The sequence below is a fragment of the Zootermopsis nevadensis genome, unplaced genomic scaffold (assembly GCF_977971745.1).
Source record: "Zootermopsis nevadensis isolate Lab colony 2312 unplaced genomic scaffold, Znev_1.0 Znev_ptg000004l, whole genome shotgun sequence".
NCBI classification, from domain to species: domain Eukaryota; kingdom Metazoa; phylum Arthropoda; class Insecta; order Blattodea; family Termopsidae; genus Zootermopsis; species Zootermopsis nevadensis.
Window position 1 is genome coordinate 8,974,272 of NW_028259136.1, and position 16,520 is coordinate 8,990,791.

The 16,520-nt window shown below is 41.4% G+C and overlaps 2 protein-coding genes across 7 annotated transcripts; one reads left to right on the top strand and one right to left on the bottom strand.

Annotated features, from left to right (window-relative positions):
- Positions 1–155: 155 nt before the first annotated feature.
- Positions 156–15,358, top strand: Sc2 (trans-2,3-enoyl-CoA reductase Sc2). Of its 5 annotated transcripts, none has more exons than XR_015533698.1 (7): positions 156–306; positions 545–595; positions 1,181–1,494; positions 1,746–1,962; positions 2,617–2,809; positions 2,944–3,128; positions 10,240–15,358. XR_015533698.1 is itself a non-coding variant. In XM_022075051.2 (6 exons), exons 1-6 carry the CDS (start codon positions 301–303, stop codon positions 3,069–3,071), a joined length of 909 nt encoding a protein of 302 aa, XP_021930743.1. In that variant the 5' UTR covers positions 156–300; the 3' UTR covers positions 3,072–4,478. The 5 variants fall into 5 exon arrangements, 1 of the variants encoding a protein (XP_021930743.1); XR_002544803.2 differs by lacking the exon at positions 10,240–15,358 and adding an exon at positions 6,733–7,306; XR_015533697.1 differs by lacking the exon at positions 10,240–15,358 and adding an exon at positions 4,817–5,436.
- tous (testes of unusual size) lies at positions 4,212–16,482 on the bottom strand. 2 transcript variants are annotated; one of them, XR_015533695.1, is made up of 20 exons: positions 16,161–16,482; positions 15,369–15,627; positions 14,087–14,369; positions 13,513–13,608; positions 12,994–13,229; positions 12,495–12,699; positions 11,713–11,930; positions 11,045–11,257; positions 10,762–10,935; positions 10,224–10,308; positions 9,615–9,847; positions 9,211–9,395; positions 8,862–8,961; positions 8,107–8,288; positions 7,545–7,695; positions 6,607–6,750; positions 5,811–6,026; positions 5,420–5,599; positions 4,892–5,162; positions 4,212–4,580 (listed from the first exon to the last, which is right to left on the bottom strand). XR_015533695.1 is itself a non-coding variant. In XM_087343136.1 (20 exons), the coding sequence occupies exons 1-20, from the start codon at positions 16,364–16,366 to the stop codon at positions 4,467–4,469; spliced, it is 3,675 nt and encodes a 1,224-aa protein (XP_087199262.1). In that variant the 5' UTR covers positions 16,367–16,467; the 3' UTR covers positions 4,212–4,466. The 2 variants fall into 2 exon arrangements, 1 of the variants encoding a protein (XP_087199262.1); XM_087343136.1 differs by having other exon boundaries at positions 4,892–5,086; positions 16,161–16,467.
- Positions 16,483–16,520: the final 38 nt, after the last annotated feature.

The window sequence follows — 16,520 nt, forward strand, 5'->3', positions numbered from 1 at the left end:
GGAACTTGGCAATCTGCCATTTATTTAACATTCGAAGATATTCCTCTTCCGGTATTTTACAATGTTACACTTAAATATAATGTATTGTACATCTGGAATGCAATTAGTTACATCGTGCTGTGAAATGTGAGGCAGAAAGCACTTCTGAAACGTCGGTTAATTTCTGCCAGACTACACAAAGCAATGTTACAGGAGTGAGTTATCTTCGTGTTGTAAGGTGTTTGGATGTGGGTAACAGCATCGACTAGACAGCTATCTGTAGGTAAATAGTGAGAACTGCATTTTACCTTAGTCAGAATCATGGAGGTAAGTACAATTTCAATCCGGTCAAAATACGTCGAGTTTCTTCAATAATAATGAGTTTATTACAATGTAGAGGTGAATTATAAAGGCATTATTCCATCTGAAAATCCTGTGTACGAGTAGTAAATAATGGAAGAGTTGCCTGTGATATATCACCCTCTGGCAAATTTACCTTAATATTTAACTTTAGTATATTTGTTCTGTGTTTTATTGTACTTATCTATGTCCTTTATTATTTCAGATCGAAATATTGAGCGCGCAGAGTTCCAAATCTATTGGAGTGTTAAATAATGTAAGTGTGTGATATTGTCAAGGTGCTGGCATGAGATTGCAAATTTCACTCATGTGTACTTAACATATTTAAAACTTCTGTTTGTGTCAAGTCAAATTAAAATCCTAGTTTTTACTGCAGTTTGCTGTACCATCTGATGATGATGATGAACACAACCTTACATACTTACCTCATACTTTCCTTGTTCTGTCATGTGGGCCATTTGCTGTGTGTATTATTTTTCAGCTGTTCACACGGTTCATGAATTCACATCACACTGTACCAGGATATCGCCTATTTTTTGTTCACAGTCGACAGCATCCCACTTCATTTACTTTGCCAGTTTTCCCAGTTATCGGTGAAATTTTTATATTAGTTTACTGCTCAGCACAGTCCATTTCAGAATCTTCTGCACCCCATCTGTTGTTTGTCTAGTGACAACAGTTCTAGAGGTTTTGTGTTTTGCAGGTTCTAGCTCACCTGCTGCAATGTTACTCTGTTCATTTCTGCACCAGAGCATCTTGAAGCAAATGCAACTATACTTTCATAATTGAATAAAAGGCTTCATAAATAACATATACATGATCAGAATCTTGATTTCTGCAGCTTACTCCAACGACAAATATCCGAGAACTTAAGAAGAAGGTTCAGGGGTTGAAGAAATCTCTGTATCCGGATCGACAGGCCCTGCGACTCGAACCGAGAGGCAAAATTCTGAAAGATGATGAATCGCTTCAGATTTTGGGATTGAAAAATGGCTCAAAGCTGTATGTGAAGGATCTTGGACCACAGATAGGATGGAAGACGGTTTTCCTTGCAGAATATGCAGGGCCGTTGTTTGTTTACCTCTGGATGTACAGGCGCCCCTGGCTGTTTTACGGGGATGTCGGCGCAGCAGTTCCTGTGCACTACGTAGTACAGTAAGTGAGGGGGATGCTACTTGTCTCCCATATTATAATGTTATACTGAATTTGATTTGTAGAGTAAAGTGAAGGGAGGGTGGCTGGGTTGGGGCATTTCCAAATACATGGCGAAGAAGTAGTGAAAGTTACGTTGGCACTTGGAATTTTTGGTGGAATTTCGTTGTTTTGTAAATTTCACAGGTGAATTCAGTAAAATGTATGTATGATGTGTTCCTTTTGATGTAAGCCTCGGATGTTTTATGTTGCAGCATGGCGGCTGGCTGCTGGACGCTGCATTATGCCAAGCGACTTCTGGAGACCCTGTTCGTCCACCGATTCTCTCACGCAACAATGCCTATCTTCAATCTGTTCAAGAACTGTTCGTACTACTGGCTGTTCACGCTGTATGTCGCTTATCACGTCAACCACCCGCTGTACACTGCGCCAGGCCGAGTCCAGGCTTATGGGAGCCTTGCAGCTTTCTTGGTACGTACGTCCAGGGAGGTGACAAGTCTGAGTTTCGGCCAGAGTTCTGACCGGGCTTGACCTGTGTGTTCCCCCGGGTGAATGCTGGTATAGTTCCTCGGACCGAGCCACAGCTGCAGCTTTCGCACCTCTTTTAAGTTTACCGCGCAAAATCCTCAGTTGTCATTTGATGCTTTGCTAACCTGTGTTGCTCATACTTCGTGGTCCACATTCCAGCTGGTCTTTCGTCACTAGCACGCTGGTGTGATTAAACCTTTAGAACTAATATCCACCTCTAATATTGGGATTTAAATCCATTTTTCCAGTATGATAGAGGTTAAAAAGTACGTGAACATACAACAAACTTGACCCACTCTGAGTCGAAGAGTTTTCTTCTGAGAATCTTCGTGTATGATTTTCTTAAAACAGTGTAAAATGAACCTAAAAGCTACCCACGTCTTTAGCTCGTGTTGTCTTACGTATACGTGCTTCTGACGAGCAGAGTCGCTGTAAAGCTGTCACTGGCCGGAAACATCGCTTGCGCCGACGGAGTCGCTTTTCTCAAAATTTCCCTCGTTAACATTCCTTTTTGTTTTCCTTAAATTTTTGTTGCCTTTTAAGTGGGCTTAAGTCTCGGCGTCCGTCCCCTGTTTTGACGTCCCCCGCTCGTTTCAGCTTTGTGAGTTGGGCAACCTGAGCATCCACGTGGCCCTGCGGAACCTGCGGCCCCCCGGCACCACGGTGCGCAAGATTCCAGTGGCGACATCGAACCCTCTCACGGCCCTGTTCGATCTGGTGTCGTGCCCCAACTACACGTATGAATTTGGCAGCTGGTTGTCCTTCGCCATCATGACGCAGTGCTTGCCAGGTTTGTATTTCGAGCGCTAATAAAAACAATATAAAGCAAGAAGGATTTTATTTTGAGAGCCGTTAACTAAAGCTCCTCGTTCTTCAGAACCCGTCTTCTTGTTGGTCTGATTTGTCGATGATGCTCCCTTTCAGCGGGCCTGTTTGCGTTGGCAGGCATGTACCAGATGAGCGTATGGGCACTTGGCAAGCACAGGGCATACAAGAAGGACTTCCCTAAGTACCCTCGTAGCCGCAAGGCCATCGTGCCTTTCGTCCTCTAAGTCATTCATCAACTGGGATCAACCATCAGAAGAAATGTGTTCTCTATTTTCTGAACAGTAAGTTCTCTTTTTGTATATTTAGTGTCAGTGGTTGTGGAATGTAGTTTATTGCATTTAGTGTCTGGGCCCGTCGTAATAGCAGGGCCCAGATGTCTCAAGGCTGTATAATTTTTGTTACCATAGTCCAAAATAAAATAATGAGTTCTGTTACGATGAGACTGCACGCTGTAGGATTTCAGAATGTGTCGCAGTTTGGTATAAGAATCTGCGGTAACATTTTGTGCGCCATTGCTATTTCAAAGTGATGCTGTTCGAGTTCTGCGGGCAGGATGTGCGGGGACGGTAGTTCCGTTTCCTTTTGGGAGGGAAACGAGCAATTTGTCTCGAGGAAAGGAGTTACGAGGAATAAATTATTTTTTATGTGAAGGTTTGTAACAATGCCTGCTGTCTGCATTCATTTGTGGAAGTGCATTTTTTATTGGGACAGTTGCACAAGTTAAACAGAATTCCTTTATATGTTTCGGAGGTGTGAATCTTTATGACCGCTCAGTTCTATGTTCAAATGTCTGAGGTCTATTCCTCCAGTGTCCATTTTATAGTTAAAAGAAAAATGTGGTGAAGGAATACATTAAACATTTTATTGCATAAACATTTGGAACTGCCCGCTCCACACTGACGTACTCCTTTAGGAAAAAACAATCACATGCTTTATTATAAATACTGCTTAGTGGAACCGTTGTGATGTCCGTTGTGCGTACAGTTTGGCCTTAATGCCTAAGCTGCACTCCTCCGACCCATTCTGAGGTTTTCAGATCTGTTGGTCACGCACCCCACGTAAATCTGGCGCAGATATCATAATAGTTTACGTTAGCGCACTGAAAGCTTTGAAGTTCTTTAAAGGTGAAATAATTGTCGCTGTGACGGTGGTACAAACTATAGCAAGTTAAGTTGAATCAGTCATTACATATTTAGGCAATAGCTCAATGACATTTGAGGGCTATGAATTAGTCACGTGCGTGAAATGCACATCTTTATTATGTAACGGTGGTGAAGAAGCTTGGAACGGGGGTGTTCATACGTGAAAGAGTTCCTAGCTTCAGTAAACAGTGTACAAAATTTTTAAATGTTTTCAGTCTGTAAAAGAATATTGCTGCTCTGTCGTCAAATATGTGGCCTTTTTTTGCATAATATTTAAAATGAATGGAATAACTCATTAAAATATGGTGACTGGATTAAACAATTGATTTAAGCAAAAGGTTGTTAGGACATTTATGCTTGTAATGTGGATAGACAAGCTCCATTATGGAGCCACACCTCTCAGTGCTAAAAACATTCCTTGTGTACAGTTAAGATTGTTATGACTTGTTTTTGTTATTTCAGTTTAATAAACAATATTTACGCCGAGAAGTCGCCCGTCTTCCGGGTGTTCTCGCCCTGCTTTTCGTTCGCCAGCTTCTCCGTCAGTCGAGCCGCCTCTTCCCTTAGCATCTCGTTCATGCGTTCACTTTCCTGCACAAATGCATTCATGCATGTCATTTGAAGAAACAATTTAACCTGGGTTTTCCTAATCTCCACTCTTGAGCGTAACAAATACAGCTGAACCTATCTGTTGACAGCTTTATTGAATAAACCACAAATAAATAAAAATTAGATTACGCATGTCTGTTTGTGAAGGCCTGCAGTGAAGTTTATCACATGTAAATGTTACTATTAATACTAGGTTTATGAATGACATTTGTTTGCAGGCCCACACAGGGATCAGGCAGAAACTCTATAAATTTGTCGCTATTAGGACGTGTTTGTCTGCGTCCTACACGCACCTCAAGCTTGCTCTTGTAATCATTGTGGATTTCCTCATGGCTCTGCACTGCCATCTTGAGTCGTGCCTGGGCTTCCTTTGGGCTCATGTATTTGCTGCTTATCCCCAAGATGGATTCCATGTCACTGATTTGCCTGTGTGCATCCTTCAGTTGCCGACGCAAGTTGTTGAGCTCCGTGATTAGCGTTGTGTTCTCCTGTCGTGACAGAGACAGGCAAGTCAAGCTCACCGTACAGCCTTCTTGGATTGTAACCACTGAGTGTCTGGAGATCCTGAACATAGCCCATAAACTTTTGATTTATAATTACCCACAAGGAGCTTAGGACTCCTTTCGCGTCGACTAGAGAATTTTCTTGCCCATTTGGGCTTTTATTTGGCATGAACTTGAAAATATGTACTTCTATAGTTTTAGCCAGAATGAAAAAAGACAGGGATAAATATAACTCAGTTTATAGTTCAGTTTACGGTATTTTTAAATTTTTAATGAAAATACGGTGTAGCGTCAAATGAAAAAATACACGACACTCACGTTTATTATCTTGGAAACTTGGTCTTGCTTGGCTGATGTGTCCTTGTGCACCTGCCGCTTGATGGACACCACTGTGCGCTCCAGGTGCTCCCTCTGCCTCATGAACTCTGTCTGGACGTTCATGTTCTGCTCTTCACTCCTAATGAAGTCTGAGTCTTGGCTGTACTTCTGGTACATGCGCTGTGAGCAGACCGTAGCATCGTACATAAACAGTGCTGTCAGACACTGGTGGCATCTCGTGTAATTGCAAATTTATGATCTACGTACAGGTATAGGATCTTCGTTGGCAAGATGGTGAGTCAGGAAGGACGTGAGAACAGACCAGATGTAATAGTCGTATTGCCGTCAGTTGGTCGTAATGGCCTAATTTGTTGAAGTGGGGGTTGCATACCTTAACACTGTCCTTAAGTTTCTTCGGCTCCTGAAGTAGACTTGATGCGCTGTGGATGTCGAACCTGATACGCGTCAAGAGAGCGGCTGCTTCTCGGTTCTTGTCGTGTTCAGATTTGAGTTCCTTGCGTGTTGCGTTCAGTTTCCCTCGCAGTTCTGCCAACTGTAGTTCCAGGTTTGTGTTTATTCTCTGTAGGTTTTCCAGCTCTGCCTCCATCTGTCAGAAATGGCAAATGTGAGGCACAAGATGAAAGCGTCAGAGTTTCTTACTCGCAATAATATGATTATGTTACATGGGACACTGACTTTACCCAATGTTTTGTATGGTTGTGATGTGTAACTCATTCTGTGAGGGAAGACTTTAAATTACTAATGTTTCAGAATAATGCACTTTGGAATATATATTGATGTATTGCAGGAATTCAGATGTAGTGTCTTCATGCATATATTTGATGACAATTTTTGTAGTTAACGTACTGAAGAAACTTCCATTTTTAAAGCAGTATTGGACTGTAATGCCATTACTGGTACAGTAATGTTTTGCACAGCAGACGCGCCTCTCTCACTATAATTCCCCTTTATTGTGCCTCGAAGCTCCAGGATCGTCCCTCTGAACCTACCTGATTTAGTTCATGTCCTTATAAAACATTTTACAACCCTCCATTTTAATATCATTCTCCATTCTACACCTAAGTGAGCTGTTGAGGTTTTACAACCAAAATTTTGCATGCATTTATTGTTATCCCAAGTCTTATGTCAAGTTTATTACAGCAAAGTATGTGAAGCTGTGCCCTTACATCTTGCATCTGCCTCTTCTTCTCCTTTATTTCCATGTCCTTAGGTTCGATCTGGTTCTTGAGCTCCGTTATCTTGTAGTTTAGGACAAACTTGAACTTTTCCAGTTCTTGATTTTTTCGTTTCAGGTCACAGATTTGTTTCTCCTGCAGTACACAGAGAGACAGTGGTCAGATGTAAGTCTCCTGTTGGGAGAAGCAGTAAATAGAAGTTGAGATATCTCATCAGCCTTCTGCTTGTTTACCAACAAATTGTTAGGTTTTCTCCCCCCATGGTTGCCCAAAGTATAAAAAATCTGAAATATTTTGCATACCATTTTTCAGTTTTTACAAAACCAATACAAGCAACAGAAGAAGCACAAGAACTGTGGTGGAATGGTTAGCATCCTGGGGGTTTAAGTCACTGCCAAGAGCCTGACTGTCCTCTCTGAAGTTTTTGTAGTTTTCCAAATTCCCTCCAGGCAAAATGCCTTCTTCCACATCCCTTGCAGTTCATTCTATCGTAATCGTATTTTCCTTCAGTGCTTATTAGTCTGAACCGCTGACATTGGCTTTAAATAAAAAATCAACAAGAATAACATTTTCTGCCCTTTCACAGAGACTTTTATATATAACACTTTAGAGCATCACCATGAAGTTGTGGGTGGTCCACATTGTACTTACGAGATGTGTCAAAAAAATAATTAAAGGTTAATAATTGTAATTAGGATGTTTCATGATTCTGTATCAGTCGCAGGGGTTATGAGGCGGAGTGTTACAAATGATTAGCGTGGAGAGCGTGGTTATGTCCTACAATATGTTTGGGGGGGGGGGGGGGGGGTGCTGAGGAAAATGTGAGCTGCCATTCAAACCAGAGACCTCTTCTCCTTCTTTTATATAACTTGTAAAACTGGTCTTATTATTTCAGAGTGGCTCTGTTGGTCATTTTAACCAAACAAAACCTTGTCCTGAATGATCCTGTCCCGGTCGTCTGTCTCCTCCCTGAGATACGAGATGTCTCGCTGCAGCTGGATGATGGTCTGCTGGAAGCGTTTCTGCTCCTGCTGCAGTGTGTACACTTGATGCTTGAATTCCTGAATCTCCTTCTGGGAGCTGCAACACAGGTTAGGTTATCTTTCCTCACTGACATGACAGCAATGGCTTGCTTCCTTGTTGTTCACAAACGTCTTTTCTCGCTTCATGTAACGCTGTGAAATAGTTTCACTAGATCAACAGTTGGATATTGCAGTTGCTGGTGCTCTCTTCTGGGGTATGTAAACCAATGGTTTTGCCCATTTTTTGAATGGTTATTAAACATCGGCTCTTAATTTGAGCAGGGAACACAAATTACTAGTGGTTGGTACCTAAGAGGGATGAAATCAGTGTGCAGTACGATATTACATACTGAGTAACTTGAGGATTTACGCTGGTCACTTAATAATGTTAGGGTAGTGTAGTGTAGCGTGTTAGAAAAGCAGGATGTGATAACATTAGTTGGATGGAACTGTCTCCTGATGACGCTACCTGCTGAACTTCTTTTTCACGACACCTTTCTCCCCTCTCAGGCACAGGTTTGTCTCTCTCTCCTCATGTAGTTGCTTCTCGTAGACTGTCTTGAGCTCCGTGATCTCGTGTTCTGCATCGTCCTCAATCTGATGCGTAATGGCCTCATGTTCTTGTCTTTGGCGGTCATTCTGAATGTGCAGCTGTGGGCACAACAGTCACATGACAGCCTCTATCAGAGCAGAGATTCAAACCAGGTTCCTCCCACATATGAATAGAGTTTCGTACCTACATCATGCTTTCCAGGTCAGACAGTATTTCAGGCAACCCAGTACTCATAATTAAAATTAACCCCCATTAAGGAAACTGTGAAAAAATATTGAGCGTAATGATCGCTGTTCTCTGTTTTTGCCCTGTGGGCCGTGGTTATAAGGATAATGTTAAAGTGAATCTTTCAGAAGTCAATTTTGAAGATGTGAACTGGTTTCAGTGGCATACACTTATGGTGGACACAGTAGTTGACTTTTGGGCCCATAAAAGCAGGGACTGTCAAGACCATCTGAATAACTATTAGCTTTTCAGGAAGCGTGATGCATCATACAGTTAGAACTGTAAAACATTTGCTCAATATATCAACAAAATATCAGGTTTCTGGGCCTGAAAACCATGATTTTCCTGTTGTACCATGTAATTGTTGGGATAGAATCTGAAAACAGTGCATATCATTCAGAATCACTGCAGTTGTTTAAATGTGTTGAAGATGGAAAGTGCGCTACCTCTTCTATCTGCGCATTCCGTTCCTGCAGTTGTGTCTCATACATCTGTACTGTTGATCTGAGTTCATCCTCCCTCTGGTGCGAAATTTCTGTCAGCTTCCTGCAACATAACAAATCAACTCTCTCTCTCACACCACTTATGAACTGGAATACCAACTTATTGAGTCAGCCATCCAGTGAAGAAATTGACTAACTCATGGCTTTGCCCCCTATTTTAAGTGTATGCATAGGTTTCATAGAATAAACTATTGTTTCTGTTGAGGAAGACAACAGACTGCTAGTGTAAAATATAACTAAAATATCAGAATCTTTGCGACGTGAGAGATATGGCAGCCTGTGCTGTTCAAACCTCTCGTACTCCTCCCTCATCTCGTTCCTCCTTGCCTCCAGCGACTCGTACTTGTCATACTCCACGATCAGCTTCTCAGTAAAATTTGCCTCCAGGGTTTGAATTGCCTGTTCATGTTCTGTCTTCATCCTGGAAATACCATCATTGATGCTGTTGACTTCTGTTGAGTGGTCTGACTCCATTTGCTGTGAACAAGGGTACCAACTTTCAGTCACTCCACTCACACACACTTTTGCAGTATCAAAGGTATTCATAGAGCGGTAGATTAATGTTTAGCTCAATGACGTAAAACTCTGTCGGTGATATTCCCAATTTGTTCCCCGCAATTATATCACTAAGTGTCACGGGTACCCAGTCAGTCTAATACCGCCATCACATCTCAACATTTTGCCAATGATTCTTACCTCATTCTTTCGTTTCAGCTCCTCAATGGCTTGGCAGTAGTTCTCGTTCACCTCCTTTGTCATCTGAGCATGCCTCATGTCACTCTTGTGCATGTTGTACTCATGTTCTGTCTCAAGCTCATGCATGCGTAGTGACAGATCCTTGATCATCTTAATCTTCTCCATGAGGTCTGCCTTGCTAATCAAGATATCTGTCGATGGCTTGAACTCACTGTCCATCGTCACTGTCTTGCCTGAAGAGCAAAATAGTTACACATTACTGGTAGGCACATCACTAGCGGACTAGAGATTGGCTGTCAACCTAAGTAAATGTCTAGTAACGGAGCCTGAAACATTGTGGTGTAGTGGCAGCGCTGTCTGAGCTTTACATTTTTTCTCGTCGGTCCCTCTGAATGTTGTGTGACTGCGTCCTTCCATGTTTTTGCCTGCTCATTCCTAATCCCCTTGTTTTGTGATGTTATATAAACTGTACCGTTAGAATATCATTTTTAAGTAAAAGCCCACAGTTGTAGGCTTCGAAGTCATGCTTTGCTAGCCATTGTCTGAACTATGTTTTAAAGCAGCTGATGTGGAATATGGGACCGCTGCCACAGCCGTGCCTGTACTCACCCTCAATGTCAGTCAGCTTCCAGATGCAGATGGACCCATCCATCGAGCAGGTGATTAGGGTCTGGTCATCATATGACAAGCACATCTGTAGACAGATTTGAATAATTGTGCCAAGCGCTACTTATCAAAGCAAACATTCACTTGCCATCTCAGAGCTGGGACATTAAAACTCATCACAGCAATCACAAAAGGATGGACCTGAATAGTCTGGTCTCCACATCATCATCATCATTTTCTGTGATAAATTTTAATATTATCGCCCTACTAAGCCAATGTCTATGAAGAGGTTTATTCTTTTAAGTTTCTCAAACCAAAATCTGCTTTATTTTGTGTTTCATGCATTTGTCGTACATGTTCTGCCCATCTCTTACTTGTTCATTTTACCTGAACAGTAACAGTCTGTGATGTGACATATTTTGTAATAAATTACTTGAACTGTGAAGGGCTGCAGCCCCATACTGGACCCCTAAACTGGCGATTTGCCCCTTATCATCTATTTAGCACATTCATGTGTGGGTTGTTTTGGGGGGGAACTTACCCTTGTGACAGGTTGGTTGTGTATGTTATATTCCATATACTGGACTGGATCCTGCAGGGGATATTGGACAGACAGCACACTACCGTTCTGAGTGGTGACGAACATCATTTGGTTTGAATGGGACAGCACAATGTAGTCCAGCTGATGTCCTGGTACAGTGACGGCTTGCACTATCTGGAATTCATACCACATTGCCTGTAGCTCTGAAGGACTTATCCACTTTGAATTTTCTTAATCTTTCCAACAAATTCCAGGACCTCTTTTTTTGTCAGTACTGTCTCACCGTTGATTCACTAACTTCCGTTATGCATCCATCACTGTCAGTGCCAAATGAGGTTTTGCCATCAGTAGTTACTGTGATACTGTTGAATGTGCGCTGCTTTGTGATGATTTCACCAACCCTTGTGCCGGATGGTACGTCCCATTCATATATGGCTCCCTCCACTCCGCAGGACACAAGCTTCAAGTCCCTGTGAGTCCAAACCAGTGACTTAACCTGCCAATCAAGATTACAGATTTTTTTCACGTCAGTGTACGACATTTTGGAAGTAACTGGCTTCACACTGGATGGCTGAAAATGAAGTCCTCGTAGTGAGGGTTCAGAATTGTTTTCATTTAGTTAGTTATTTAGTTTAGAAGTCACTAAACTGTAGTGGTCATTTACAACTCTCAGACCATTGAATGACTCAGATAAAAAGTTAGAAACTGAAATTAAACTAACTTAATTTCAGTTTTGTTAGTTGGATTTCCTCCGTACCAGATGTAATAGTTATGTTTCTGTGACATGGTCAGCACAGAGATTGCACCCATTGGATAGGGGGCTGGATGCGCCCCGGAGCTGGTCTGGACGTGATGGCGGCCAGGAATCTGACTACAAGCATTCTGCCCGTACCCGTTCACTGTGTTGCTCAGTTGGCGGTTCCTGTATGAAGTATCTTTCTTGTCAATTACCTTTCCATTGTGTCCCTTCAGGTTGTACAGTTTCTCAAATGACACAGATGAATACACATGGATGACGTTTCCATTGACTGCGGCAAACAAGTGTCCGTTGTTGCTGAAGCAGCACTCGCTGCATCCGTGGATGGGGAACTCACGGCACGGGTGAATATCATCTAGTGTGAGGACCATGAACCGCAGCTTGTCAGAGAAGCCAATCAGTGTGTAAAGACCTGTACAGAAGCAAACATTGTTCAGATCTTCAGAACAAATTTCTCTAAAACATATCTAAATATTATCCTCGTGCTTAGTTCTTTCAAGTCTTATATTTGCTTGAGCTTTACCAACCATAATTCTGTGTGTGTTTCTTGGTTCTTCCGTGCAGACTACTTGTTCTGTCCATCTCATTATTTAATTACCCTAATGTTGTTTACAATATGAATTATGAAACTTTTCATTATGAAAGTTTCTCATTTCTCCAGTCTCTTCTTCCTTCTTAGTTCCAAATTTCTTCTTAACACTTTGTTCTCAGATCCTGTTATCGTATGTTCTTCCCTTAATATGAGGGACTTACTTCATACCCATGCAAAATAGAATAAAATTTTAATCTTAAACATTTTAGGAAGCAGATGGGGTGATCATCAGTATTTTGAGCTGAGTGACATCAAGCTTTTCTTGAGAGTAACGTGTTCTTAAGATTTTAGATTTTCTGGGGCCTGGAACATTTCTTCTTTTTAAGTTAGTAGTACAAATATATTGTGAAAACAGGAGTTCAGACTGAGCAGTTTGCTGCTTACCTGTGGGGTGGATGGCCACTGAGAATATCTCGTCCTGGTACTGTTTTACGAGCTCCTGCGTCTCTGTCTCATAATTCCACACCCTGACTGTCCGGTCAAGCTGTCCACATGTCATGAACAGAGGTTTCCATGCACACATGGACAGACCCACCACAGGCCCATGGTGTAGCTGTTCACCCACCATCTTAAATGGGATTTCATGACCCTGCAACATCACAGATAGCCCAAGTAGACCTTATGGGAGTACAGGCTTGAGGATATTATTAAAATGTATCTTTGAGAAGCGGGTTGTTTGGACAGGATTCATTGGTGGTCTTTGGCATTACCAATGCTGTGCCTTGGGTTCTATTGCATTACCCAGAAACTAAGTTAGGGAGCTGGTCAGTCACCCAGACAATCAGTTATTTAGTCAGTCTCTAGATAAGAGATGTGTGTAGACCAAGAACAGGATGGTTGGCTAATATTGAGACACAGTAAAGCTGTCACTATTGAGCTGTACCTGCTTCATGTCGGGGTCCCAGAGCCACGCGGAGAACATCTGCGACCACGTGGTGGTGGCCAGCAGCCGGTCCTCTTGTGGGCTGATGCTCAGGCTTTTCACTATATTGAGGTCCCCCATATCTGCGGCTTGGGACTGCGGTTCTGGGATGAGGAACATATTCCTCTTCGTGTACTTGTCATTTGTCTCCTTTTCAAATAGGTGCACCATTCCAGAACCACAGGCAAATGCAAACCCTAGCAAGGGCAGACACTCTTTACAGGAAATCAATCTGTCATCAACAAACAGTTGTCCGTTCAGTACAATACAGGCTAGGAAATGTATGCAGGAATTTTCGTGATCGCCATAATTCGATTATGTATGGTGGTAGTTTAAAATTTATGCGTTTGGGATAGGATCTAGTGACATAATGTTCATACGAAGTGTGATGAAAATTCTTTAATTGGTTCTAGGGTTATTAGGGTTGATCATGAGACCATCAACTTACTTATCCTTAGAAAGGTAACAGAGTTGTCTCACCTTTTCTAAAGTTGATGAGTTCACGTACTGCCATCTGAGGGTGAGGCACCTGGTTTGTGGACTGCACAAGGTTCGTGGCTGATACTGAGACTGTAGCTGTGACCACAAGGAAATGTTGTTAGTACTATCGTCATGTGGCAGCCCCGTAAGAACATGAACAGACAAGAGAAGTCCAACATTTCAGAGAACATCTCTGTCTGCGTAGAATGACGATATGGTTGTTGGGGGGATGGGCTCTGGACATAAGTAGTTGATCAGACGGGTCCAGAATTGTGTCGAATGTTGAGCTTTGGTTAGCAGAAGGTTAGTTATTCAGTTGCAGATTACAATCTTTTGGAATTTAGTTACTCAGTAAACCAGGGCAATAGATTCAACTTGTGTTATTGGCTTGTGTGTGTATAAACAAATTTTAGCATGAAATTCCTTGTTACATAATATCTTAAACTGCTCACTTACTTCAACCCTCTTTAGAATTTTGTTTTAAAACACTTGTGATTTCTGCGCTTCCCTGATAGTAAGAGAGGAGCATACATGATCACTAGTTGTGTGGTGTTGTAATGTTTTGGAAACTTACAGCCCGGTCCTTTTCCAGGCTCCTGCAGCTTCATGTTTATGGTTGTCAGGTTCATTGCTTTGTAGACAGCTTTCAGCTTTCCACTGTCCACAAGCAGCAGGTTTCCATCACTTGTGCCCCCTATGACGCGATCAAATGACAGCCATGCCACGCTTGTGATGTTAAGTGAATCAGCCTTTGACCAGCCATACTGGCGCCAGGTCTTTTCTGATGCAGAAAGCAGTTGAAAGAGCTGTGGCCCAATGATGACAAGGACAGAGTTGTCTGTTGGGTTGCAGGCCACCTGGAAGCATAATGCAACACAGCTCAGTTTTAAGCTTCTCATACGCAATGTCTCTCCTTTCACCTGCCTATTTAACCTTTATCGTATGATAATAGGAGAATTAAATCATCATACTATGGGACTGCCAGCTGGACTTTAAGTCTGGGGTTAACAGAAGACAGCCTTCTTTGTACTCGCCTTTATGAGAACCCCGAATTTTGGGGTAAACAGTTTAGTGATATGATGGTTTGATGCAGGGTCAACTGGACAGCACGTGAAATGTGACAGTGAAGGTAAGACATCAAAAGCGGTTGATATTGTTTTGCCTCACGTTGGTCACTCACTGTAACTTATCCACAGTACAAGGTCTTCATGAGCAGTTATTTGTTTCTCAACTGATCAAGAAATTCCCTCTTTCTTTGAAACTTGAAGGATTAGCATCCTGAACAGAAAAGCCCATATTGTTCTTCTATTTTAGACTAATTCATGTCTTTGGTCCCTATTTCACTACTATCCATTTTAAAATTAACCTTCTTTGTGAATTCATCCCTTGAGCTTTTCTATCGAAAAATATCTGTGTGGTTCTTGTTATTCCCATGTGTCTTTCTCATCTTCCTTGATTTATTCATCCCAACACTTTTATGTCAAGAGTACGAATGTGAGATCTACTTGACATGTGAATAGAAATTACATTTTCTTGTGTATTATTCAACATAAAATACACAAAATAAGAATTCTTAAGATTAATATTAGAAATATAAAATTCTGTATTTCCATCAGTATCCAGTATGTTCCAAAACTACTTTGTGATTTTGAATTGAATTTAAAATTTGGTTATGGTAGGCCTGCACTAACAGTTGACATGCAAATTTCATTTTTGTCAAAACTGCTGTATTGCATAGAAATACACATTACAGATTTCCATATATATTTCATTATATAAGTATGACAGGAAACTTGTAAGTGAAATATAATATAATGAGAAGAGCGTTCATGCCATATCAAAAATATGCGGTTCACCTGAGTTGCTTGTCCCAGATTATTGGCCTTGACTGTGCTGTCTATTTTGCCTTTCTCCCACTGAAAGTACACCATGGTCCAGTCAGGGTCACCCAAAATGGCTGCCAGGAACTTCCCATCGAATGAGAATGACAGCGATACATACTCCTGTGCTGCCGTGTCATTCGCCTGGCCCAGAACTTTTTTCTTTTTCAGCGTGCTAAGTTCATAAATATATATACAAGGTCTCTCTCCTCTCTCTGCCACTGCTGCCACCTTTCTTTAAAACAAAAGGTTTTACATGTGCACCAACACATTTTATCAATGAGATTATTAACCTTTTATATATATCAGTGCTGTTGTTTTGTATGGGTGCGGAACTTGGTCTCTCACAGTAAGAAGAAACACACATTTGTTGCCATTGAGCAGCTGATGCTGAGTAACCATCACCTGCTCAATAGGGACCATAGTTTTTTTGTAGTTTGTTGTTTATTTAACATCACCTTTTGAATGAGGTGTCTGAACCATAGAAAGCTACACTACAGGATTCCAAACACCAAATATATGGTGCTGGGCAATCACAGAATTAAGAATTAAATTGCGAACAGTGGCAGTATGCAATCTGACAGGATCTTTCAAATGATACATATGTTTTCAAGGAGGAACAGCTGGAGTTGGGCTTACAGAATACATTGAAAAACCAAATCGATCTGTGAACTTTGGAACAAGCTTAAGAGGATCCGATCATTGTGGCACAGGAAGAAAAGATAAAATTACGATTGAATTTGCAATGTTTTGAGGCACTTCAATTACCTTGATGGACTCACACAGATGATACTGATAGGTTTCTGTTTTTCTGGAATTTTTATGTAGCGCTGGAGTTTTTGCGTGTAATTTTGAAGTATCAACATCCCACCTGCTGGATATAAAATTTCATTTTCTGAAATATACGAGGCATTGCCCTTGATGTCATTTTTCAAGCCATAGAAAGCCCGAGGATGAATTGTTGGTAAAGACATACAGCTGATTGTAGAAGTTGAATTAAGTAAATTGTTATACTTTTTAGAACAAAGTTAATATGTTCTTCTGTAGTATTTACCACCAATTTTTCGGTTAATGTGAAACTGCAGTTTATATAAAAGTTGTCTGTTGTATTTTTAAAATCATTTTAAA